General features: G+C 37.1%; 1 protein-coding gene across 3 annotated transcripts in view; it reads right to left on the reverse strand.

Moving 5' to 3' along the window:
* The window catches only part of LOC113107093 (protein kinase C zeta type-like), a 94,757-nt gene that overhangs the window by 56,894 nt on the left and 11,661 nt on the right, over positions 1-26,202 (reverse strand). Inside the window, exon 1 of one of the 3 annotated variants that reach the window (XM_026269301.1) lies at positions 23,658-23,786. The exons of 1 other annotated variant lie outside the window; for it this stretch is intronic. Coding sequence is in view for 1 of the 2 variants with exons in the window: in XM_026269300.1 (XP_026125085.1) it covers positions 2,988-3,024 (37 nt within the window). In the remaining variant the exon portion in view is untranslated. Of the gene's footprint in view, positions 1-2,987; positions 3,441-23,657; positions 23,787-26,202 lie in introns of those variants that run through there. One more of the 3 variants, XM_026269300.1, reaches the window with a different exon arrangement.

Consider the following 26,202-nt stretch of genomic DNA (forward strand, 5'->3'; position numbering starts at 1 on the left):
ACGATAGCAGCTGAGAAAATGATAAAGAGGGTGTTAGCGGTAGCCCACCGAGAGGAGATGCTGATTTTAGCAGCAGACATTAACGTATTGTGTTAATTGACAGGGAGGAGTTTCATAAACCGCTGCAAGGCAGATAACATTACTGTGAATAGGCTGCTTTGAAGTTTGCACTTAAATTAAAAGGAAGTTAATTTATCAGCCGTGTCATAATCCAGAAGATGAGACAAAATTTGATTACTTTGGGAGCAAGTGTGCAGCACAAGACTTCCCATTCACCCCAAACACACACATACACGTCTCTAATTCCTGTAAAATGCTCCAAGTATGCAATCGTATTGTTTTAACGGTTTCACAGTCTCTGACAATGTCACCACAATCAGATCACAACTCATATTCACTCATACGCTTCCTTCTTGACTGCTGCCACATTTTGCTGTGATGTAACCCCTCTGATCTGTTCTCGCGTGGGACGGGAGTGTATCTGTACATTTCATACAGAGTGTGTGGGTTTAGCTGGACCAAGACCAAACACACACACGCGCACACACACACACACACGGCTTCACTGTAGACAGTGAGTCAAGCCTTGAAGAACATTATATCAAATGGCACCTACACAACATATTTGCATAAACATAATACAGTATATTTGACTCATGCTGCATATTTGCGCAGACCAACACATTATAGCATAAATAAAAAATAAAAAGACATGAGATAAACTACAGAACAGATCAAAACTATTCAGAATGTAACTGGGAAAATGCTAACTATAGTTAAACCCCACTTAAAAAAGTCTTTCCCTGACACTTATTTGAACTTTTGGGAAATGCTTTATGAAATGCTTGTAGGATGTAGACGGTTATCTTGTGTCTGTGTGTCAGACCAGACGTGAGTCCAAAATATGTAGGCTAAATAGACTTCAGTAACTGCCTAGCTTATATTTCACCTTATGGGGGAACATCTCTCTTCAGAGACACTTTTTGTGACTCCTGAAATTTTTGTTGATGGAAAAATCACATCAGAGTGGTAGCCTTTGCTTCATTCAAGCCCATCAGAGTTATCCGGGATGAAATGGCAGAGCTTATGCATGAACTGAACACATATTCTTCATCAGTAATGAGCTTTTGGCTCCTCGGGATGTTTTTAAAACTTTAAAATACCCCATTCAGAGCTTCAAAGGATTAGAATGTCACTGTTCCCCAAAAGTGAGTCTTGTGTCGTCACTGTTGAGATAACCCTGAGACTGTGCCTGCTGCCACGTGCGCTACATTGGTAAAATTCTAGTATTACATAATAAGTATAAATGTGAGGTTCGTATAATAAAGCAGATTTAGGTAATCAAGCTAACAAAAAAGCTAAACTCTTGAGAAAACAACACTCCCATGAGACCTCACTGCTGAGTGTACACACAATATAGTCTTTGAAATGTTAAACAGACTCTACAAAAAAATAAGCGTGCAGATCTGGAACTAATTCTACCTATATTTATGTTATGCCAGAGATTTCACACGTCGCCTTCAAAAAACATTATGAACTTGACCTTGACCTTGTTGTAGTGCATGAATTTTAATAATATTGAAGTCAATGGCTACCAGCACCTGCTTACCAACATTCTTCAAAATATCTTTATTTTGTGAAAAGAAAAAAAAAGGTTTGGAAAAATGTTACATTTTGGGTGGGAAGCAAAATTGAACATTATATTTGAAGAGCTTTGTTTTGCTTGTACATGTTATCTAGAACAAAACTGCAGACAGACACATAAAATTACAGCTTTTATGACCAAGCAGAAGCCTCAGTCAATTTTGGTGCACTGTCAGACTGAACACCAAATTTTCAGATCATTTTTAAACCACTTGCATTTGAACACTTTAGCAACCGCAACCACCCTAGCATTGCATCGTCACTGTTTGCAAGGGCAAACCAACTGTGGTTAAGTGCTGCATTCAAGAGCATAATGGTGATGGCTTATGGTTTTCTAATTACTAACTATGAGCTTTAACCACTATACAGAGCTTTAACCACTTTTCTAAACACAATGCGCAAAGCTTCCAGCACACACTATCTGTCAGCATCATTTTGCTTTGAAACAGAAACGGACAGCACACAGAGCCCTGAGGAACTGTTATTGAGCTATGTGCTAAAAATAGACACCAAATCCATAAATAGCCATTTTAACACAAAGGAACTCACTCTCAAATGGTGCAAAGGAGGACACATTACAGTACTACATGTCAATAAGTCACTACATGTCAATACTGTTTCGGATTACATAGAATTTGGTGATAAATAAAGGTAAACTCAACCAGAAACCCTTATTGAACTCGCATAGCAGGAAGAAAAGCTAAATGTTTGATGCATTTAGTAGATTCCATCAACCTGATTGAAAGATCAAAGACCTGAAATTACAAAAACCCATGTAGAAAGAGTGTCACTGTTAAAGGTCTGTTACATCAGTGAAAGCAGACCATGAGCTAACTGAAAACTCTCTGTAAAGAGGACAGTTAAATAAAGGACCAAATGAGAGAGAGAGAGAGAGAGAGAGAGAGACATGGATAGAGGACCTAGAGGGCAAGATAAGAATGAAAGAACCCTTTCATCTAATATACAGAACCATTACTGTACCAATAAAGGGATAGTTTACCCAAAATGGTGTTTCTTTCTGTAAACTAACCACCATTGCAATCCTTAAAGATTTTCAGCACAATACAGGTGAATGGCCATTAACAGTAATATTCACCAATCATATAATTGAAAAAAAAGAGAAGCTTAGACATTCTAAACATCTCCTTTAGTGTTTCACACTGAAACGACATGAAGTAGAACTGTAATTTTTCACTGAACTATCCCTTTAAGGAACAAAATCCATTATATAAAACAAAACATTGCAATTATTTCCCATCTCTTTAGCCATTCTGTCTTATTTCTTCATCCATTTGATCTTTTCATCCTATTTTTCTGTCTCTGGGTATGGTGTACAACAGTACCTTTCACTCGCAGATAGAACAGTAGTGTTAGCAGCATCCCTATATGGGCTGGTGGTGCCTGGATCCACTTCACTGTCCCTCTTCCATTCTTCCTGCCATGCCACTGGAGCTCAGCCCTTGCTTCTGGTCCCCACTGACTCGTTCCCACTCCCGCTCAGTAGCAAACCATCACATACCCCTCTGTCTCCCTCTGTCTGCATGCACACACATCTGAAAAGCACAGCGGAACTGAGCATGCTCAGTTTAGCTCTAATGGATGTTTAAAGGATTTTTCCTTTTTTTTTTTTTACTTGTTCCAGTTCTGTTTTCTTTCTCTTCTTGTTTCATGAGGACCCCTGCAGGTTGATGCCCTCACTTGTAGACACTTGTTATAACATGCACCTGCCACAAGAGGGCAGAGCTTACTCTTTGGACCGCATTGGCCTGGTTCTCTGGCTCTGTGGGACTTGGTACTATTATTAAACCTTGTGCAGCAAGGAGGGTCAAGAAAGGAAGATTGTGCAGGTATAGTTATATTTTAGGAATCAGAAATTTACATATAGCAAAGATGAGAAATTATTCATTCAATACAAAGAAATATTTATTGTGAATCAAATAGCAAATTATTTCTGAAGGACAATGTGACACTGAAGACTACAGTCTCTTAAGTCTCTCTTTCACCTGCTCTTTTATTCCCCTACAGAGCCTTGACTTCTCTCCTTGACTGGCTGGTTTTGCAATACTTTGGATGTTGTGAAAGCATTTGCCAAATACCACACCAATGAGAATGTCTCTCCCTTCCTCCATTTCTCTCTCCTCAGGATGGCTTTATCAGAGTCAGGCCCCACTCAGGAAACTCCGCTTATCTGAGGACTTTCACCTCCACTGCTGCTCCAGCTCAAACAGCAGACTTCAGCTTCACCACGCGACATTCCTGCATCCACTTCCTGTCCTTTCAGACGTTAGTTTATTGTCAGTCCAGTGAAGTTATTATTCTATTCCACAGTTTCTACTTTCTATAAAATGAAGGCGCGACCTTGTATGCATGAGTCAGACATTTAATATGACAAATAGAAATGGCAAGAGTTTGACGCAGATTTGAAAATGATGCCAGGAATTTTGCCAATGAGAAATAGCACATTATGTCCAGTGCCGCCAGCCGTACTTCGTGTGCTGGAGCCAATGCATTTCAGTGTTGCCATCTGACAGCAAAATGATTTGCCAGTTCAACAGCACTGTGAAAAAAAAAAAAACTCAGCAGGACATCGTAAACTGTAACCTAAAGGCAAACTCGATGCACAGCCATTAGGCCTTCAGTTCTGTTTATGTGCCTCACTACATGGAATCAACCTCTCCGGTCTGTCTAGTCATGAGCATGCGTATTTTCATGTAAATAAAGGGGTTAATGGAAGGTCTTGTGACTGGTATGTAGACAGACAGCAGCTAAGGGTTTGTACAGCTCTAATGGTTTTCCATTACGGCCCAGTGATGCATCACTGAAATGAAATTGAATGTGTGTGGATCAGTCATTGAGCAGATGAGCTCAAACATCATCTTGTGGTTAAAACTAAACATGCATTTAAGCTATTCAAACAGTTATTCTCTCATTCAAAACAAGGCCAGGGAGCAAATACAGTACAAACATGTGGCCTAATGAATAATTAATTACTCAGCACATCAACTATTAAAATTGGCTTATTATTTATGCACCAATTCAAGCGATCTTACTTCTGTAATGTTTAAATATTCAAAAATATATATACATATATAGCACCACAAATAACCAGAATTAACAACCTCAAATTGGTAAAAATCTTTTTTAGTAAAATCTATTTGCATGTTTCAATTATAATATATAAAATATATTTGTAAAATACACAAATAATATCTGGTGCTGGACGATAAAGCCAAAAATACAGTCACAATGTTTTATATATATATACACTGTATAATATCGATATTCATCATGATAATAAGTAACGGGGAAGCAAAAGCTTTCCAGATGTTTGTTAGACCTTGACAATGAACGCAAGCATAACTTGTTTGCTTCACAATTAAACTCTACAGAGTAAGCTACCCATAAAATCCTTCTGTTTTATGATTTCTTACAAATGTATCATCAAAAAAGGTGTCTAATAATATAAATGATCAATATTTTAAAATGTAACCAAATTAAAATGTAACAATACAATAAAAAAAAAAAAACACTGCATTTTTATTCTTTGTCAAATAAGATGCTGCCCGTCAGAGCTGGTTGGAACCCTCTTTTAGCAGTGGAAGTGTAATACTTAGTGGTTCAGAACAAAATCTTGAATGCTCAATATCATCACCACTTGAAACAGTCAAAACACAAAGGATGATGATGATGATGTCACTGTCTTCCACATTTTCTCGCTCACAGTCACACTTCCTGTCTGAGTCCTGATAGCACAATCACTCTGAGCAGCCTGTCAGATGTATTTATCAAACACATGTGTCTGTGTAATCGAATCGTGACGCCTGACAAATGTTTCATGCTGGTTAAAATGAAGCAAATTGGACAGAGCTGGCATTGAAGAAAATGTGAAGCAAAATCTAACGTTCGCTTTGACGGGATGATCATCCAAAAGAACAAATTCATTCATTGACTTATTTTCAATGGCTAATATTTTTGAGGTCATCTATATGCTAGTGTACAACTAAATGTTAACTAAAGTGACCTTTTTTAAAATGCAATCGCAAGCTAATTTGTAAAAAAAATTAAATACAAGAGGAACAAACCCTTCAATACGACCTGCTCAAACCAGTTTCAACAGGAAATACATTAACACAAAAAAGAAAACTTTTCTAAACAGGCCATTTTTATTGGCTATTTAAGAACCGGAGACACAAGAACTCTGTTTCTTTGTAGCTTTCCAGATAATCAAGCTCTGAAGACGTCAAATGTGTTGGTAGTGCACTGGAAGTGTTGTGCAATTTTTAGTCTTAGATTAATATTCATCTGGGCATATGAGGGAAAACATTATGTGCATGTTCAATATGTTTGATGCAGATGACCAGATGGTGTTTAGGAACTTCAAACTATCCGTTCACAAACACAAGATGACTGAAATATTCTCCTTTTATCCTGGGCACTCCTCCAAATTAAACAGTTTGAGGAGGGGGGAGGAGGTGGTCACTTTAAAAGCTTTTGCGAAGACATCCATCCTCAGACAGCAAGCCAATTAGCCAAGCCACCACTCAGAGGGAAAGAATTTCACACTGTGCTGTTTTACACAACTGACTGAGATCATTTCGGCTAACACAAGTCCAGGTCCGAGACATGTGAGATGGCCAAAAGTACAGCCGGATTTAACATGAGAGCATTAAGAAAGAAAGGTCAGAGGTCAGCATCATACCTGTTTATATTCATATGCATCATTAGAATAGCATATTAACATATACTAAACCAAGAAATAATAACCTATAAATATTTGTTTATTATTAATAATATATTATTATTATTATTATTATTATTATTTCTGTAATTATATGAGCTGTATATTTTTCATCTTAAAATAAAAATAATGTAAAACTTATTTATAACAAATTAATTAAAAATGAAACTAATAAATAGTTTCTGTAAAAATAAATTGTTTCTGTAAAAATCTATAAATAATGCATACATTTTAGAAACATCAAATAATGTGCAAAATTATTATTTTTAAAACTAGAAATGTAAAAAATTATCAATTTAAATACTTTACATTTTTAATCTTTTAATTCTATGATATTTATGAAATATGTTTATTTATATTTTACTTTATAAATATATATATAAATATATTAATAAATGAATATATTAAATATATTCAAATGATCAATTATTATACATTATACATTATATAATAATTTATACATTTTATTAAAATAAAAAACAAAAAATGGTTCAACGTGATCTTGAGGTTAGACATTGGCCTGGATCCAGGCCTCACGGGGTCTTAAAGGACCTAGTCTTATCTAATATTTTGCACTGTTCTAGGTCTCAGAGGGTCTATTTTTGGTTTGAGTCTGGTCTGTTTAACAATGATCATTTGCCATATTTCATGTTTTACACGTCACATGTAGATGTAAGATGAACCATTTTCCAGCCGCTGAGTGTCAGAAGGTCACACAAACACATTAACAGGCAGGCAGCAGGTCAGCTGGACCATCTGTGGATCAATGGTTACGTAAGTGAGCGTAAGCTCGGAGAAACAGAGGAAAAAGAAGGAATGGAATGATGCGATGATGTCACGGAACATGAAAGAGCCTGATGGTCTCTTCCGTTATGACATCATCATATAGGCAGTATGATGGGGTTCAACTGGATTTTAAAAGAAAATGGCTTTTATCTGCGGCAGAGAGAGAAAAAAGGACACTTTTAAAGGATCGTTTTAACAAGAGATGCTGAATGTGCAGAGGAAGGGTGGTGGAACAGTTTGTGTCAGTGCTTTAAAAAAAGAGGATTAACTGTAGGGCAACACCCACCAGAGACTGAGGCAATATAAAATACAGAGCAATGCATTATGGGAGATTACGAACACACCGCACGCTCTCTTAACTTTTACTTGCGACTTCAACACAGCATAAAGTCAAGAAAGCTGATGTCAGCCATTCAGGCAGAGTAATCCTACAGAGATTACAGATCCCCCTGAAATCTTTAAATATCCTACTGCGGACGCTAATCCAGAGGTTCGGTTCTCTGACATGAAAAAAGAAAGCTGACATGCCGATCTTTAAAGAGTGTTATGCAATCACAATTATGATTCTTGATTTATTTATTTTTTATTCTCAAACATAACAAACAAAAAGCCTATCTAGAGTATGAGGAAATATCGACTGGAAATACTTTATTTGTAATCTGACTACAGCACACCGTCCTGTGAATAAACAATGGCTTCTATCACCATTGTGGATTTCATCATGTGAAACACTGGGAGAGAAAGGGTTTTTTGTCTCTTTGTATATACTGCTCTATCAGATCAATCACTGGTACTAACCTTTCCTGGAGAATCAGAAGCTTTTGGGGTCTTTGCTCATATATTACACTTAACTACAGAAATCCATTACTAATTCTACAACAGCACAGAATTTTCATATAAAAATCCCATTTCTCAAACAAGGTGGGTGTTTGAAACTCCACAGTAAATATGATTCCTACAGTACAGTAAACCTGCTCACACATAAATAATAAGGGAGAAGGAAGCTGCGATGCAAAACCAGGCATCTGGAAATGTTTTAGGCCATACTTAATACCTCTGAAGCCATTTTATTCTATTCGTTATTCATTATCTAGCTTGCAACTAGCAACTAGCACTTACTAGAATTATTGGTAACACTTTAGAATAGGGTTCCATTAGTTAATGTTAGTTAACTACTTTCGTTAACATGAACGAAGCAAGAACAATCCTTCTACAGCATTTATAAGTCTTAGTTCATGTTAATTTCAACATTTACTAATGCATTATTTAAATCAAAGTTGTGCTTGTTAACATTAGTTAATGCACTGTGAATGACCATGAACTAACAATGAATAACTGTATTTTCATTAACTAACATTAACGAAGATTAATAAATACAGTAATAAATGTATTATTCATTGTTCGTTCATGTTAATTAATACATTAACTAACATTAACTAATGAAACCTTATTCTAAAGTGTTACCGAATTATTTGGGGTTTCAATGACGAATTTAATGAAATATGAGCAAAAGGAAATTACTAAATAGTGGTGAGGCCAGAGAAAAAGTTAGAGGGCAAGTAAACATCTATAAACTACTGACCCAGGTGGTTCTCCTTGTTTGTCTTGTTGCTTTGGATCAAAGCATCTGCTAATTGATTAAATGAAAATGTATTCTATTCTATTCATTCGTTTCTCATAGGGGGTCAAATATTGCTATGATTGCTCATCAGTCTTTTTGTTTATTTGCACATTTCCATTGAGAGCTACTGAATATGGATTGGAGAGCTCATGGTGGTGTGTTGCTCTGAGCGGTGATGAACGCACTGTCTGCTCCTCAGGAGAACGCTCCGTATTTACACACTCAGACAATGACAACATAATAACTGAGGCGCTCTGCTCTCTTACCAAACATCTCTCTCATATTCACCCTTTTCTCTTTTCTAGCCTCAACTCATGCCAATTTCACCGTCCGTCTCAGACACCTTACCCTCTTGACTCCTTCCCGTCCAAAACTAAAGTCGGCTGCTCATCATTCCGATTGCAAAATTGTGTCTTCCAGTAACATACTTAATATCCTGCCATGTATCATTTCAGAGAGAAACTCGTTAGGACATCAGTGGCTTGGGTGGAAAGAAAAAAAGGAAAACAAAACATGTATTCATGCTTTCCCATTTTAAATTCAGGGTCAACCCACCAACACACTTTGTCTGAAAATCCTTACAGTTGCTAAACATGAAAATCCGTTGTGTGTGTGTGTTCTTCCGTGCTGTGCAACATCTCTATAGGACATTGTGTATTCAAGGTCAGCAGCGGTGTAAAGGGACAGGGGACTAATAGATTCACTTACAGAACCAATCCTGAGATGGCCACATCAATATGAAGGCAAAAAATTAATCAGTGCCAAATAATCAGCAATCCAGTAGCTTCACCCAATATGAAATCGTCTCTACAGAGAATAGCAGATCAAACCTGTTAATGTTTAGTTCATAAGAATGAAGGGACATAAACATGCGGCCTGCAGGCTCTGAATTTAGTCTCATTCCTAAAGCTACTTAGCTACTTCTAGACATGTTATTGAATCTTAAATGGCAAAAGAAACTATGTAGTGAGTAACGAATGCAGCCTCAGTAGCGTAATGTTAAAACTGGCAGAAAAATATACAATTTAAAATGACTTTCTAGGAATTTATAGCAAAACCATGATCTGAGCTTCAGCTGTGAGCCTGATGACCTTATCCAGACCTTGGAATCATGTGGCAAACACAGATGCTATACATTAACAACACATATGGCACACAGACAGTACATGCTGTGCTCATTAGCGATGACCCACCTACACTGCATGACAGAGGCAGACAACTTTAAAGAAGATCATAAATCTTGTTAGTAGGTGAGATCTTCTTAATGAGTTTACTTTCTCATATAGCCTTTTGTTTAAGAGTAAACAAGGCTCGCATGGTTTGTTCCTGGTACACGCAGTATGCTGCAATAGCTGTTAATGAATTATTTAGAAATGCCAGGTACACTTCATGCAAATGTCTTACAAATACTGTACTTGTAGTTAAAACTGTCCAGCAGTGTACTGACTGAGCAACGTTATCCCACAGATCCATTTTCATTTGTAGGCTCAGGAATTGGATTATGATCCAATAAACTCTCCAAAGGTCAACAGACGGCCAATATGGGATGAAATAATAATGCATCCTTCAGAAAGGAGGTCAGTAGGACTTTCTGGACAGATTTGTGTTAAATAATAGATGAATAAATGAATGAATAAAAGCTTTCACGTAGGACTGAGCTGATGAATCTTATTGGCTGAGTGGTGCCAAGCAGAAACATCATTGGCTGTAGTCCTATGATGCGTGTTGCCAGTGGTTGGAGGACAGAGCTGACTTTACTATACTGAACAAATCATAAATTGACATTGGAGTGGAAACAAAGACAGACTACAGCGTGATTAATGTATAGTACACTTATAGAGAGCCATAGTGAGATATTAACTTGGAATCGTTTTACAAATCCTAACCATTATGTCAAAAACATGAAATAGCTTCGTAACAGAACAAAATGGCAAAATTCACAAGTCTTTCATAATTTCTTTCAAATCACTTCAAAGCTACTTCATAATCACATATTCTTGTTATTTCTATAATTTAAGCTAAATGATGGTTTAAAAACGGTCCACCATTTTTAAGACCGAAAACATCAACAGGAAGCTAAGCTGTGTCATCATAATTACTGCATACAGTACTTGTACACTAATTACAAGACAAAAATTACCACTGCAACCATCAAATCATCATGCTAAGTAAATTGCTTTTGAGCAAGCATAATTTGACATCATTTTTAAAGCCAGTTTGAATGGAAACCAACAAAATATGTTATTTGGTCAGCACCAATATAGCCTTGCACTGCGCCTACATACAGCACTGTTGTGCTACAGGTGTCCCAAGTTCGAATCCCAACTTCAGGACCTTTCCGATCCCTTCCCCCACTTTTTCTCTTATCTCTTAACTGTCTTTATCATCAAAGTAAATTTTTTTTTAAAAAGTTACAATTTTCGGTAAATGCAAAAATATTCTCACTAAATTAATTTTAACAATTTTTCATATCCAAAATTCTGGAGAGAAGGAGGGATAGCGAGAGAAAGAGAGAGAGAGAGAGAGAGAGAGAGGCCTATCACAATTCAATATGCAAATTTAACATTGACAATCTCTGGCAGTTTGATATTAAATGTCATTCAGTCAGTAAGAGATTTCACTACTTAAAAATTTCTTTAAAAAAACAACAGAGTATATAAAAATAGCTTGCAAGAAGTACACTAATTCAAATTTATAACTACTACAAGATATAAACAAGCCCCATTCTACAGAAATGAGTGTTAGGCTTAGAAAAGTCCCATGCATTCAACTGAACATGAGTAAAGATGCATGTTAACCAACCTCACTGCTGAGTACCACTGAGAGTGTGATGTGGGTGGATAAGTGAAGTCACCTCTTTCTCTCCTTTTCTCTCTGGTGGGCGAAGGAGAAAATAGTGGCAATGCACTTGTTGATTTTTTAAGCAGTTCTGGACATTTCCAACATCCAAGATTTAGATCCCTAACGTAACTCTGTGCCCGTCGCCTTCAAAATCAACAACACGCTAGGAGGAATTCTTGGGACGCCCATCCTTGGTTTAGAAATGTTTGAGGAAAGAAGATATAAGCAATTTGGTAACATTTTATTTTACTTTGAAAGTTTCACAACTATTCAGACTTCTATTTCAGTCCAAATCCTCCTACACAATAAGCCTCCAACATTCCTGAAATTAACCCTAAAGTTATCCACAATCTACAGTATTTGGGGCATATTATATCATAATCCAATGTACCACATTGGAATGACATCACAGCTCTCAGCTTAGCCAACACAAGGGTGCACTGTGACATTTATGCCATCCTTAACCTTTAATAACTGAATAAAAAAACCTGGCACTGAGGGCCATTTAGACTTATAGATGCCCTAAATTATTTACATGGGGTTTAGTAAATAACATTTTGGCAAATGATATCTTAAAATAAATGTGCAACAATGATTCATAAGATAATACAGTTTTGTTATTCCAGAACATTATTTTTTTTCTTTTTACCTTCATGCACACACACACACACACACAAATTGCTGCACTGAGTGCTGACTCAAGCTACTTACAAATAATCTTATATGGGTCCTTTATAAATTAAGGAACTTACCCAACATTTAACATAAAGGCTTTACCAAACAAGTTATTAACTTAACTAAATTAAATCAACATTTGGTGTGACCACACTATGCGTTAAAAAAGGTTTTGTCATAGGTGCACTTGCACATTGTTTTTCATGTAGCTTTGCAGGAAGTGTAGGTTTCTTGAAGTGTCATTGCCACAGTTTTTCTGGATTTAGTCTGTCTCAGTTTGTTCTGTGTCTTCATGACATTCCAGACAGGCTGGATAATAATCAGATCACATCTCTGTGTGCAGTACAAAATATCACTGGATTATTCAAATTAATGGCAAAAATAATGTTTGGAAATGTAAACTGATATTCCTAATGACACACTACAGTATAAGATAGAAATAACTGACTTAAAACCATTCTTTGTTGGTGAAAATACTAGTGGCCTAAGACTTTTGCACAGTACTGTACATACGAATATATACACAAACATCTTTTCATTACACACAGACTAATAGATTTCAAATGTTTATTTCTTTTAATTTTGATGATTATAACGGATAACTAAGGAAAATCACAAATTCAGTATCTCAGAAAATTAGAATATTGTGAAAAGGTTCAATATTGAAGACACCTGGTGCCACACTCAAATCAGCTAATTAACTCAAAACACCTGCAAAGGCTTTTAAATGGTCTCTCAGTCTAATTCTGTAGGCTACACAATCATGGGGAAGACTGCTGACTTGACAGTTGTCCAAAAGATGACCACTGACACCTTGCACAAGGAGGGCAAAACACAAAAGGTCATTGCAAAAGAGGCTGGCTGTTCACAGAGCTCTGTGTCCAAGCACATTAATAGAGAGGAAAGGAAAGGAAAAGATGCGGTAGAAAAAGTGTACAAGCAATAGGGATAACTGCACCCTGGAGAGGATTGTGAAACAAAACCCATTAAAATCTCCCCTTGTGGGGGAGATTCACAAAGAGTGGACTGCAGCTGGAGTCAGTGCTTCAAGAGCCACTAAGCACAGACATATGCAAGACATAGGTTTTAGCTGTCACATTCCATGTGTCAAGTCACTCTTGAACAACAGACAGCGTCAGAAGCGTCTAAAGACAAAAAGGACTGGACCGCTGCTGCGTGGACCAAAGTTATGTTCTCTGATGTTATGTTCCTTTGCATTTCCATTGGAAATCAGGGTCCCATAGTCTGGAGGAAGAGAGGAGAGAGGCACACAATCCATGTTGCTTGCAGTCTAGTGTAAAGCTTCCACAGTCAGTTATGGTTTGGGGTGCCATGTCATCTGCTGGTCTTGGTCCACTGTGTTTTCTGAGGTCCAAGGTCAACACAGCCATATACCAGGAAGTTTTAGAGCACTTAATGCTTCCTGCTGCTGACCAACTTTATAGAGATGAAGATTTCATTTTCCAACAGGACTTGGCACCTGCACACAGTGCCAAAGCTACCAGTACCTGGTTTAAAGACCATGGTATCCCTGTTCTTAATAGGTAAGCAAACTCACCTGACCTTAACCCCATAGAAAATCTATGGGGTATTGTAAAGGGGAAGATACGACCCAACAATGCAGAAGAGCTGAAGGCCACTATAAGAGCAACCTGGGCTCTCATAACACCTGAGCAGTGCCACAGACTGATAAACTCCATGCCACGACACATACCTGCAGAAATTCAGGCAAAAGGAGCTCCAACGATTTTCACACATTCTGAATGCCTTCGTCAGAATTCAAATGAGCCATTTTAATCTAGATTAATTCCAAGATTATATATATATAAACCTTTGAACAGGATGAAGCTGTCCGAATAATTTTTTATTTTGAAGATACTTGCATGTTTCCCGGAACACAAATTAAGTACAATTTACATTGATCTTCAAATTCCAAAAGTTTTCACCCCTGTCTCTTAATGCATCATGTTTCCTTCTGAAGCATCAGTGAATGTTTGAACCTTTTTTAATAGTTGTGTTTGAGTCCCTCAATTGTCCTCAGTGTGAAAGGTGGATTTCAAAATCATAGCCACTGCTGGAAAGGGTTCAAATATGCAAAAGATGCTGGAAAACTGAAGAATCTGCAGGATTTTTCTGAAGGACAGGGCTCAGTCTAACTGTTCAGAACAAACAAGGGACTCGTGAAGAACCATCACAAAACGGAAAGACAGTCGTGGATCATCCATGTAACCACACACAGTATGAGAACCAAGGCTTCCCAAGCTTTTGCATGCCCCTGTATATATTCTGTAAGCAGAGGGAGAGCTTGTCAACACCTGGTGTTTCTCACTCTGACAGTCATCTGCGCAGGCTGTGAAACAGGAAAGGAGGGGTAAGACAGAAAAAGAAGACAAAGTGAGGAAAGCCAGGATGTGAGAAAAGAGTGAAGGCTGTAGACTCTGAGAGTGAGACAGAACGATACTTACTGCTCACAGTCAAAGAATCTTCCACTGTCCTCATCTCATTTCTTTATATTGAAAGTCCTTAAATCAAACTGAGACAGACATAAATGTATACGCACCGGCGGCACCAGGGGGGGTCTCAAGATCCTGGCAAAAAATGCCTTGACCCCCCATTTGACACCCCCACCCTCTTCCTGATTAAAAAAAAAAAAAAAAAAAAAAAAAACATATATATATATATATATATATATATATATATATATATATATGGGATGAAGATTTAAAAATGTTTCTCTTCAAACTATGCAGAGCAATAATAATAATTTATTTGACATTTATTCGTACACTGAACCGAGAACTGTTTCTGTCGGACGCGTCCTATTCGAGAACCGAGGAGCTGATGATACTGTGCATGTGTGATTCAGCGTGAAGCAGACTGACACACAGCGCATCTGAACCAAACTGGTTCTTTTGGTGATTGATTCTGAACTTATTCTGTGCTAATGTTATGAGCGTGGGTAAACCAAAGGCTTGAATGAAGGGTAATCATCGCCAATGACGTCATTACTTCGAGCGCAAAAGAACCGGTGAACCATTTTTTTTAAACTGGTTTATTGAATCGAACTGTCCAAAAGAACCGGTTCGCCGAAAAGAACCGAACTTCCCATCACTACTGGTGATCCGAAAACCGATGGAACCGGTTCTTTACTTGAGAACCAGTCAATCTTTTCGACTCTCTCTTCACAGCAGTTCAGTCAGTGTACTGTTTGAGTAAATGAATTACTCCGGGATATTGGTTTGTTTTAACTGAGAGAGTGTCAGCCACATTAAAAAAAGTTAACAGCTTAAGTCATTTGTGGATAAATGCTTTTTGGAGACGCGAACCGTTTTAAACAATTCAGTTCAATTTGGTGAACTGGTTCAAGAAGAACTGGTTAATTCAAATGATTCGTTCGCGAACTGGATATCACTACACTGCCGTGAACGCGCTCACATCAGACCCTGAAGAGAACACAATGCTGAATAAAGTCTTACATTTTGGTCCAAAAATAACAAAAATTATTTTCGATGCTTCAAAAAATTCTAACTGACCCTCTGATGTCACATGGAGTACTTTGATGATGTTTTATTACCTTTCTGGACATGGACAGTATACCGTACATACATTTTCAATGGAGGGACAGAAAGCTCTCGGACTAAATCTAAAATATCTAGAAACTGTGTTCCAAAGATGAACGCAGATCTTACGGTTTTGGAACGACATGAGGGTGAGTCATTAATGACATAATTTCCCTTTTTGGGTGAACTAACCCTTTAAAGTTTGAGCATATTGTTTGCAAACTGCAATTGATTAATTAATTAAAAACAAAGTAGTTGATATGGGGTTTTGTTTTTGTTGTTTAGTAGCAGTAATATGCAGTTATTAGCCGTGTCCACTGTATTTTTTGTTTGTTTTCATGAGACGCCCCTTGAAATGACCAGGACCCCCCATTGCCCCCCAATCAAAATTGTCTGGAGCTGCCACTGTGTACACACAACTAAGAAGTTACTCAAGATTTATGGAGAAATAATAGTCACGCTCTTAAAAGGCAGGGAAAGTGGTTTGGTTCATGTTTGCTATGCTGATTAGAAGTCTCTTCACATCCCCCATTCACGCAGATACGTCATACGTGATACGTCATCAGTGCGCTCCAACACACTATTGCACACAAAGCAAGAAAGTAAGGCGTTATTATTGTAATATTATTGTAAGATTATGTGCTTTGTACGGTAATGTTTTCTCACCAGGAATGGTGGGATCCTATGCTTTCAAAGCTAGCTTGCTCCAAAATTGTCCTCCTTTAAAAGTTCCATCTATTACATGAGGAAAACCCACTAGCATAAAATATGACTTCAAGTCAAAACTGAAGCCTATGACAAAAACCGAACTGTTGTGCTAATATATAATTATACATATAGATGGACAGATTCTATATAGAGGGAAAGAGTGAGAGAGAGAGAGAGAAACTAAACTAAAAATATTGACGACATCATCTTGCACTTCACAGATTTTTGTCCAATCAAATACTCTAGAATGATAATTCCCCTCCCCCAATACTGCTTTAAACTAACTAGTGGGTGGAAAATACAGTTCATAAAAAATATTCACTATAAGAAAATATTATACAAAAAAAGAAATAGGAAATAGATTGAGTCAGGAAATAAAACAACACTCATCAAGTAATTTCCATGTGCATTATAAGCATTATACATCTCTACACATTGTACAACGGTCTTGAGAAAGCAGATCATAGCATATTCTGATCCGCACAATACTGGAAGAAATGTAAATACTTGTCAATGAAGCACAGAAACGACATGTTAATGAGAGCTCTACCTCAGGATAGGGTAATTGAGCTTATTCGAGTAATTAATTGGCCTGAGCATCCTCTCACTCTGGATCAGACTGGGATTTTGTTGCTGTATAATAAAGAGTTCAGGATAAATAACAGCATCAAACTGTGCTCATCAAACTCTTCACATGGTTCTGATTAGGTTTTGGTCTGTTAAAAGTAAAACTCAGTGGTTTGTTTATAGACGCGAGGGAAGCAAAGCTTGATAGAGTGTTCAGGAAAGAGAAAATCACATTGATTTGGAGAAAGATGCAAATAATATCTGACTGATTACTCTGCTATAATCCACTCAGATCTAATCATTACATAGCTATTTCATTTACCAGCTGGATGGACATGCTCATCAGAAAGACACCAAGACACCATTTTACCATAAAAGTGCAAATATGTTCTATTTATTTATTTATTCGTAGAGCATCTCTTTTGTCACCTCTAAACCCAGTGAAACGCAGGACATACTGAAGCACATAAATGTTTTCTATGTGAATATCTGTTAAACTGTAATTTACTGTTGTGATCAAAACTGAATTTTCAGCACCATTACTCCAGTCTTCAGTGTCACATGATCCTTCAGAAAAACCATTATAATATGCTGATTTGCTGTTCTGTTATGATTATTGGTGATAAATCGTTTAATAACAGTTCTTATTATCAATACTAAACATATTTTTCAATCATAATACATTTAAATTTTCAGCATCAATATTATTTCAAAGAAATCAGCATTTATTTGAAATAAAATATTTTGTTACACTTTAAATGTCTTTACTACACTTTTTTTTGTATTTTCAAATAGTAATATATTATGGTTTCCACAAAAACAAAACAAAAAATTTATAAAGCACAACTGTTTTCCATATGATAATCAGAAATGTTTCTTGAGCAGCAAATCAGCATATTAGAATGATTTCTCTGAAGACTGGAGCAATGACACTGAAAAATCAGCTTTGAATCACAGGAATAAATTGCATTTTTAAATGTATTCACATAAAAAACTGTTATTATAACTTGAAATAATATTCCACAATATTACTGTTTTTATTGCAGTTTTGATCGAATAAATATAGCCTTAGTAAGGATAAGAGACTTCTTTCAAAAACATAAAAAATCTTAGTGATCCAAAACTTTGAGAATTTCTAGGCCTCTTTTAAATTACCCATTCAATGTGACAATAATGCAATGATGATAATCTTGGATGTGTGAAAAAAAATCTACATAATTTAAACTAGCACTTCTATAATCAGTTCTTACTGAAATCAACATACTTGAGATAATTAATTTCCAAGGTGCTTTTTAACTAAAGAAAGAGCTTTTTTTCCTAATCTAATAAAAGATTTGCATTATCTTTCATATCAAATTCTTACATTTCATTAAGGAATTTACAATGCAAAATTACCGCTGTCCAAACATCTGCCGATTACCAAACTGTTCCACATGTGTATCACACCAATGTACATATATTAAAAAGTTATTATGAAGGCGCTATATTGAAATTAAACTGGTATTATTTTTATTCAAAACCATCAAAAAAAAATTATGCCTGTAGAAAAAAAAGATTGACTTTTAATGCCCACCAGGAACCCTGATAATATAATGTATATTTTTCCCGCAGTGAACACTTTCAATGATGAGCAAGCTTTTATACATATACATATATACATATACATATATATATATATATATATTTACTTTTATCCTTTTTTTTTAGCTGGCCCAACAAAATTACAACATTAAGACCAAGCTGAAGCCACTCTCCTCCTTTTCAACAGATGAACAACAGGTCAAGGTTTAGCTTAAACAGATATCGGTCTGCTGTGTGAAAATGGCTCAACATGACTGGCAGCATGCAAAAATATGGGTCTATAAAGGATGAGAAACATTTCTAGAGAGCTGTTAAACACAAAACAAACCAGTGAAGGCAAATCATTACAGCCACGGGGAAATCTTTCAAAATTGAGATATCTACAAAACAGAGTATTAACAAGTATTCAGTTTCTATAGCTATTTATTTACAAATATAAGTCGAAAGAAGATAAAATTCTTCCTTGTGAAGTTCTAGGGAACGTAACTAGGAAGAATAACTACTTCATCATAATATGGTATCAAGCGGAAAACACAGCACAGAGAAATGAAGTCCCTGGCTTGTGTGACGGTAGATAAGAAGTCTGGGCCAGTCATTGTGTGGACAGAACACTAAGCACTGGCACCCACTTAAGACTCCGGGAAATACTGTTCTGGACCACAAAAGAGGGAGAGAGGAGCGAAAGAGGCAAAGGATAGGAGGATACGGGAAGAGAAGTACTAAGAGGATGAATGCGTGTCTGTATGTCTATTTTAAGATGTGTGTCTGAGCTGCTAGGCTCAGGGCTCGGGGCACGGGGCATTTCAGTCCTACATTGAAGGAGCAGAATCACATGACGGAGAGAGACGGAGGGACTGGACTCTGTAAACTCAGATAAAGCCGTTTTCTTATCGTGCCTGCTTCTGGTGGTGATTTTATGTGTAGATCTGGGGGATTTCACTTATCCGTCTTATATTGATCTTTAAAGAAGGTCTTTTCTTTAATATAGCTGGAACATCATCATCTTAACGTCATGCACCCAAAAATAGAAAAAAAGTAATATGTGAATCAACAGATTGAGAACTAGTGGCATTGTGTGTTGAAACAAACATACAAGATTATATACGGCATTTAAGGGTTCCGCTATGGGAACTGATTTTTATCAATAAACATTTTCTTCTTTTTTATAATTTTTTTTAATAAGAAAACAACCATTAACAGCAACTATTAACAACTAATAATAAATAAAAATGAATACATTCACATTACATTATACATTATGGTTCACATTACATATCTTTAAAATGGCTTTTTATTGTTTTTTAAACACAGATTTTCAATCTTAAACTATAAAAATCTAACATAAAAAATTAAATAATGATTTTAAATAAATTAATAATTTAATAATTTAATGTAATGATTAATTATAAATATAAACAAACCAAAAACTGTATTTCTAAATAAGCTACAATTTTGACAAATTATGAATTAAAAAAAAGAATAAAAAATTAAAGAATAGTTTTTATTTAAGACAAATAAAACACTAACAATGAAATTAGCCTATGCAAGACAAAAGTAAGACATTTTGTTCACAACTGTTTAAAATGTAATTTCTACCACCAGGATTCCCAAAATGAATGCTGATGTAATGAAAATGGCATTTGTACATTAATCAAATAAAATAAAATAAAAATCATTCTGATAAAATTTACTTAAAATGTTTAAACCATTTTAACAGGTAAATCCCAAAAGTTATTTTTTCCAGTGTAAATACAATAAAATAATAAATATGACTGATAAAATGTACTTAAAATGTGGTGCAAATTTTTATAAAGATTTTAACAATAAATCCTACAAGTTCTTTTTTAGTGTAAATAAAATAAAATAAAAATGTAAAAAAATAAAATAAAATAATAAAAAAATAATAATAAAATAAGAATTGCCCCACTCTTGGATATTATAAGATGAACAATAAAAAAAGAGTGTGTTTAAGTGAATTTCAATTTCTAAAAGTGCCATATTTAAAGAAAAAAAATCATATTTTAAAACACAACTAGAATTTGTAAGAACAGCTACAAGAAATGACCATTCACTGAATAAAGAACATCCAGTGTACATTTCCAGGGTGGTTGTTTTAGTACAGAAGATTTCTCGTTGTGGAGGACATCTGATGAAATCTAACCTGGCTGCTGGAGGAGTGGAAAGGAGGAGTAGAGAACAGCAGCACAGATAATGAACGGAAGAGAGTGACCAGCGTGGGAGAGAGAGAAGGCCAACAGCGAAGGAAGGGAAGAGCAAAAAACAGAAAGATCACGAGCGGAGGAGAAGAAGGGCAGTCAAACGCAGCAGAATAAGGATGGATGGAGTTAGACAGTTAGAGGGGGCTGATGGATAGATAGAACGAGGAAGAGAAAGAAAAACAGCACTGAGGAGGGTGAAGTCAGAAAGTCAGTTAATGAGCAGGAAAGAATGACGAGTGTGGGAGAGAAATAATGACACTTCATTACATTCTCCATTTTACAGCAATCTGTCTTCCTGAAAAGATCCACCATATTTATTACCTCATAACAGCCATTACCATGACAATAAACCTTACCCGGCAACAGCTAACATAACAAGCTAGCACTTTCCTACACCTAAATCCTAAAATAGCCACAAAACACAAGCGCAACAGAGCAGAACAAAGTGAGAAACCTCCAATGCAGTTGCCCTCCATTAAACCTTGAGGAGAAAGTTAAACTGAGAACTGCAGACTTATCAGTGACCGGTGATGCATCAAAGGCAATGACAGCTTCTTTCAATGCTTGTTATATGAGCAAGAAACCATTCCACATCAGCGCTGGAGGTCACTGTACTGTTGGTCGCTAGTAGGCGGATTTCAAGTGGACTGCCAAACTGGCCTAGCTTTTAAAAATCTGAACACAAATTAGTTATGTCATTTTATTTGAACAGTAAATCAGCTTGCTGCAATAGGAATATCAATTGCAGCAGTGAATAATGCGTCATGTGAAGATGATCAATGCATGAATCAAGCTCACTTCAGAATGCCCACGGTTTCCGATGCAGCTTTCCACACATCATTTTTTATTTATTGCTATATGTGGGCTGAGACAAAACATTTATGACTGTGAAATCGCTCACAGTAACATGAAGATCTCCTCCGTCTTGCCTACACGGTCTCAAAGGAGATGGATCACGTGAGCTCTGCATCCGTGCTCCTATTGGTCGTTGTGGATCATTTGCATAAAATGCAACTTTTTTGGGGGGAGTTGTTGGACACGCCCACATCCTGTTACTGCCAGAATCCACCTACACTATTGAAATGACTTTCTTTCATGTAGATGATCTCTTGAGTGACTTCACGATATGGTGAAGAACAACATAAATCGGTGACGGATCCATCACCCTGCTGACAAAACCAGCTTAGAGCAGCATGAATTTCAAGACTGGCTTGTGCTGGTTAGTGCTGCCTTGCTGCTGATCTAGCTGGTGGACCAGATAGATGATAAAACTGCAGATTGAATGAAGTTCTTTCTGGTGAAGCTTGGTTAAAACAGCGATAATGGCTGGAGGAGTTTAAGGAGACTTGTTCAAGACCACTGCCTATTGGTTAAAGGACAAAAATTATTTTTAAAACCATGACATATCATGGCAACTAGCTAGAGACAAAGTCAGATTTTAATTGTACAACATGAAGGAGAACTGAATATGAAGTCAATCAATGTTTAAAGAACCAATCACATGCATTTATTACATGCATAATAATTAGTCAAATGCCTTAAAGATACAGCCTCGCATCTGAATTGACGAAATGTTAATATCCTTCTCAGAACTGAACCACCATCCCCAAAAAAAGTCTAAACTTATCAATAACCCTTGATAGATTTGTTAGAAGGTATTTACATAACATCATCAGGATTCTCCCGAGCAGACGCTGGTGTGCTGCAGTGGCCATATTTAGATTTATCGCCAATCAATACTGGAACAGGTGGATCATATGACATCCCAACGCAGTCACTGCAGCTAAAAACAGCAACATCGAGCAGAGTTCAACACATAAATGACTCTAAAACTACTGCTTTTGGCTACTTTATTGGTCTGAAACACCAAGGACAGATCAGTGATCTGCTGGTATACCTCTCGTAGAAAATCCACTCTAATGTCACACAACAACAGTATCAGGGTCTTGGCGTTCCAGCGGAGCACAATTACCCTTTGTTATTTCCCCAGAAACAAACTAATGCGAGTCTTGAATGTGACTCCTTGTGGGAAGGATGCAGAGCCTCGTGTTTGGGTGCATCATGGGCAAGAGGTGGTGGATAACTGACATCTTGCTAATTATGTCAGTCAGACTTAAATAATGCATGAGCATCTATTTTAACCACCCAGTTCAGAAAACGAGGCTGAAAGCGTTCATAATGAAATAACTAGCACCCGTTAGAGTGGGCAGTCAAAACTGCACATTTCCGTTCATTAGTGGCCACGAACACATCAGTGACACATCTGAAAAGAAAATATGCACACAAACACCTGAGACCTTGAGATGATACGATACCGCTCACATACCGTCAGCCTTCTTAGGATGCATTGGGTCCAAGAAGAAGGGAGTGTGTGTCTTCCTTTGTGTGTTTGAAAGCTAAATGAAAGGATGCTAGCCGCTCTCTGGAACTCTGACTAAAACATGCCAGGTAGGCAAATCGCCACACACATACACCCGCACGCAACGCTGCCACACTTGCCAAACGGGTTCAAACCAGAGCCTGGCATGGAAGACGGGCCATCAAATCACTGCAGGTGTGATGAAAATAAACAGAATGCATCAAACACGCATGCATGCACAAGGGCTGGACACACTCGGTAACGCTAGCTCAATGTCAATCACATCCGCACACAAAGACAGTGGCGGCGAGATGGGGTGGACAACAAATGGAAGAGATCTCGATGGTGTGGTGCTCACCGGTATCTTCCTGTTTTCTGCTCGTTTCAGCACATTTCCCCTGGCAGCCTCCAACGATGCACCGGCTACATCCCCTCCTCCCTCGCAGTCTCCTCTGTTCGCTCAGTCTCTCCTCTTCCTTGTGACTTATTTAATTATTTCTCCCCCTCCCTGCCGTTCTGTCGCTCCCTGCGTGCAGTCGTTACAGCTGGCTGTCCTTGTGTAGGCTGCGTCCTCGATGGATGGATAGATGGATGGATGGAGGGAGGGAGGGATGTTTCTACAGGAGCAGGCAGCTCTGCTGGAAGCCTTAATAGAGATGGGCAGCACAGACAAAAGGAGGGAGTTCCTGCAACACAGACGGATGTTTTGCTACGGTCCCTGGTTCTGCTCGGCACTCTTCGCCTCTACTCTCTATTATTTCTCTCTCTCGCCCTGTTCGCTGTCTCTCTCTCTCATCCTTTCGTCAGGGTGTAGCTGGGTCCCCAGAGAGCCGGAGGCAAACAGCTGAGGGGCTTTGTGGAAAACACGGCACGGAGGGGGAGGTGGACTGGAACGGAGCGTCGGCGTGGATGGTGAAAGAGCTTAGTGTTTGGTGAACGAGGAGTACGGGGGGATGGAGTGTCTGATAAAAGCAGGGACTGTTTGCCAATTAGTGGTTATTTGAACAAACCCTAAAAGTACTACATTTTGCCATTTACTGTGCACGGCTATGAATGATACCTCAATTTGCGCTGAAAGGCCTGCTTTTATGTTTTTATGTCAGTTGCATGGTGAACTATAAAAAGGCAAAAACTGAATTTACAGTAAAAAAAAAAAAAGGATCTGAGTGACATCACATTATGGAGGATTTTAAGTTGGCTCTCTTCATTTGAGTCTGTAAGCAACCACTTAGAAACCATTCCACAAACAAAAGCTTTCTTCAGAAAATGGCCAATTACATATTAATTTAAAAATGAAATGTCAACGCCGAAAGCCTTCGTGGGCAGTGTGCTGACATACATATAGCACCGTTGTGTTACGGGCGTCCCAAATTCAAAGCCCGGTTTGTGGACCTTTCCCGATCCCGCCCCTCTCTCTTGCCCACTTTGCTTCCTGTGGTTACTCATTACTTAACTATCCAACTGTACTAAAAAAAAAAAAAAAATAAATAAATAAATAAATAAATGTTAAACAATTAAAACTACTCAGTAAAATCTAAGTTTATATATAAATATATAAAATATAAATGCAAAAATAAGGGAATCTATATGCAAAAATGTCTAGTATCAGCCAATAACGTGGCCAATAACGTTCATTAGTGGCCACGAACACATCAGTGACACATCTGAAAAGAAAATATGCACACAAACACCTGAGATCTTGAGATGATACGATACCGCTCACATACCGTCAGCCTTCTTAGGATGCATCGGGTCCAAGAAGAAGGGAGTGTGTGTCTTCCTTTGTGTGTTTGAAAGCTAAATTAAAACTACTCAGTAAAATCTAAGTTTATATATAAATATATAAAATATAAATGCAAAAATAAGGGAATCTATATGCAAAAATGTCTAGTATCAGCCAATATACAATATTCAGAGATGTGGATAAATTGTGATTTTCTAAATCTCTCATATCAGTTTGAGTCATTTCAGTAAATCTGTATTCATTGTCCTGATAAGGTCAGACACTCAGATCATTTGCATTAAGGGTGTTGCAATATACCGGTATGGGGAAACGTTAAAATAAACTTCTTAACATCAGTTTCCTGTGTCCATATATCTAAATAAAGGGGTGAGTATTTTAATAAATAAAGTGTTTTCTTTACTCGTCTAATTTTTGTTTTTGTATATGCAATCAAGTCATGGCCAATACTTGTGCATAGCATCTTTGTTCAAATTGATTACACGATTGAAACAAATCTAGAAAACAGAGCGACCACATTGGTACATTAAACTCTGTAAAATGTTAAGTTGGTCGCATTGCCATGCATGTAAGATGCCGTTCTAGATGCACATTAATGCTGAATTAGAAGCACGTTAACTGCATGACTTCATTGATGCCGGCGCAACTATGCATTAAAGATATTAAGATACAGGTACACAAGTTAACAGGTTAAAGTGTCAATTTGATGTTTGTATTTATTCATCATACTGTTGAACTTGACAGTATTTTCTCTCTTGTTATTTCATAGGAAGCTTAAAAAAGCCAGTGTCTCAGGTCAGCTGTGACCTGAACGAGAAGTAGAAGTTAAAATATATAATATCATGACAGCCCAAATTTACATATAAAATCAAGGAAATTAATAAATAATAATTACAAAAGTAAAGAATACATACCCTTTAAAATAATCAACTATTTACATCTTATTTAATAAATAAAGTGATTTACAGATTGACAGAGACCCTTCCTACACACCTCAGCCGAGAAACTGAGCCCAGTTATCTGAAGATATGTCTTTCTTACACTGACTCTCAGCCTTGTCAACAATCACCAGCACCACAAAGTCACCCAAAAATTCCAATTATGTAATTCAGTTTTTGTCCATGCAATTAAAGTCGATGGGGTCCAAAAAAATGAAACAACA

This window comes from Carassius auratus, chromosome 8, assembly GCF_003368295.1.
Source record: "Carassius auratus strain Wakin chromosome 8, ASM336829v1, whole genome shotgun sequence".
NCBI lineage: Eukaryota > Metazoa > Chordata > Actinopteri > Cypriniformes > Cyprinidae > Carassius > Carassius auratus.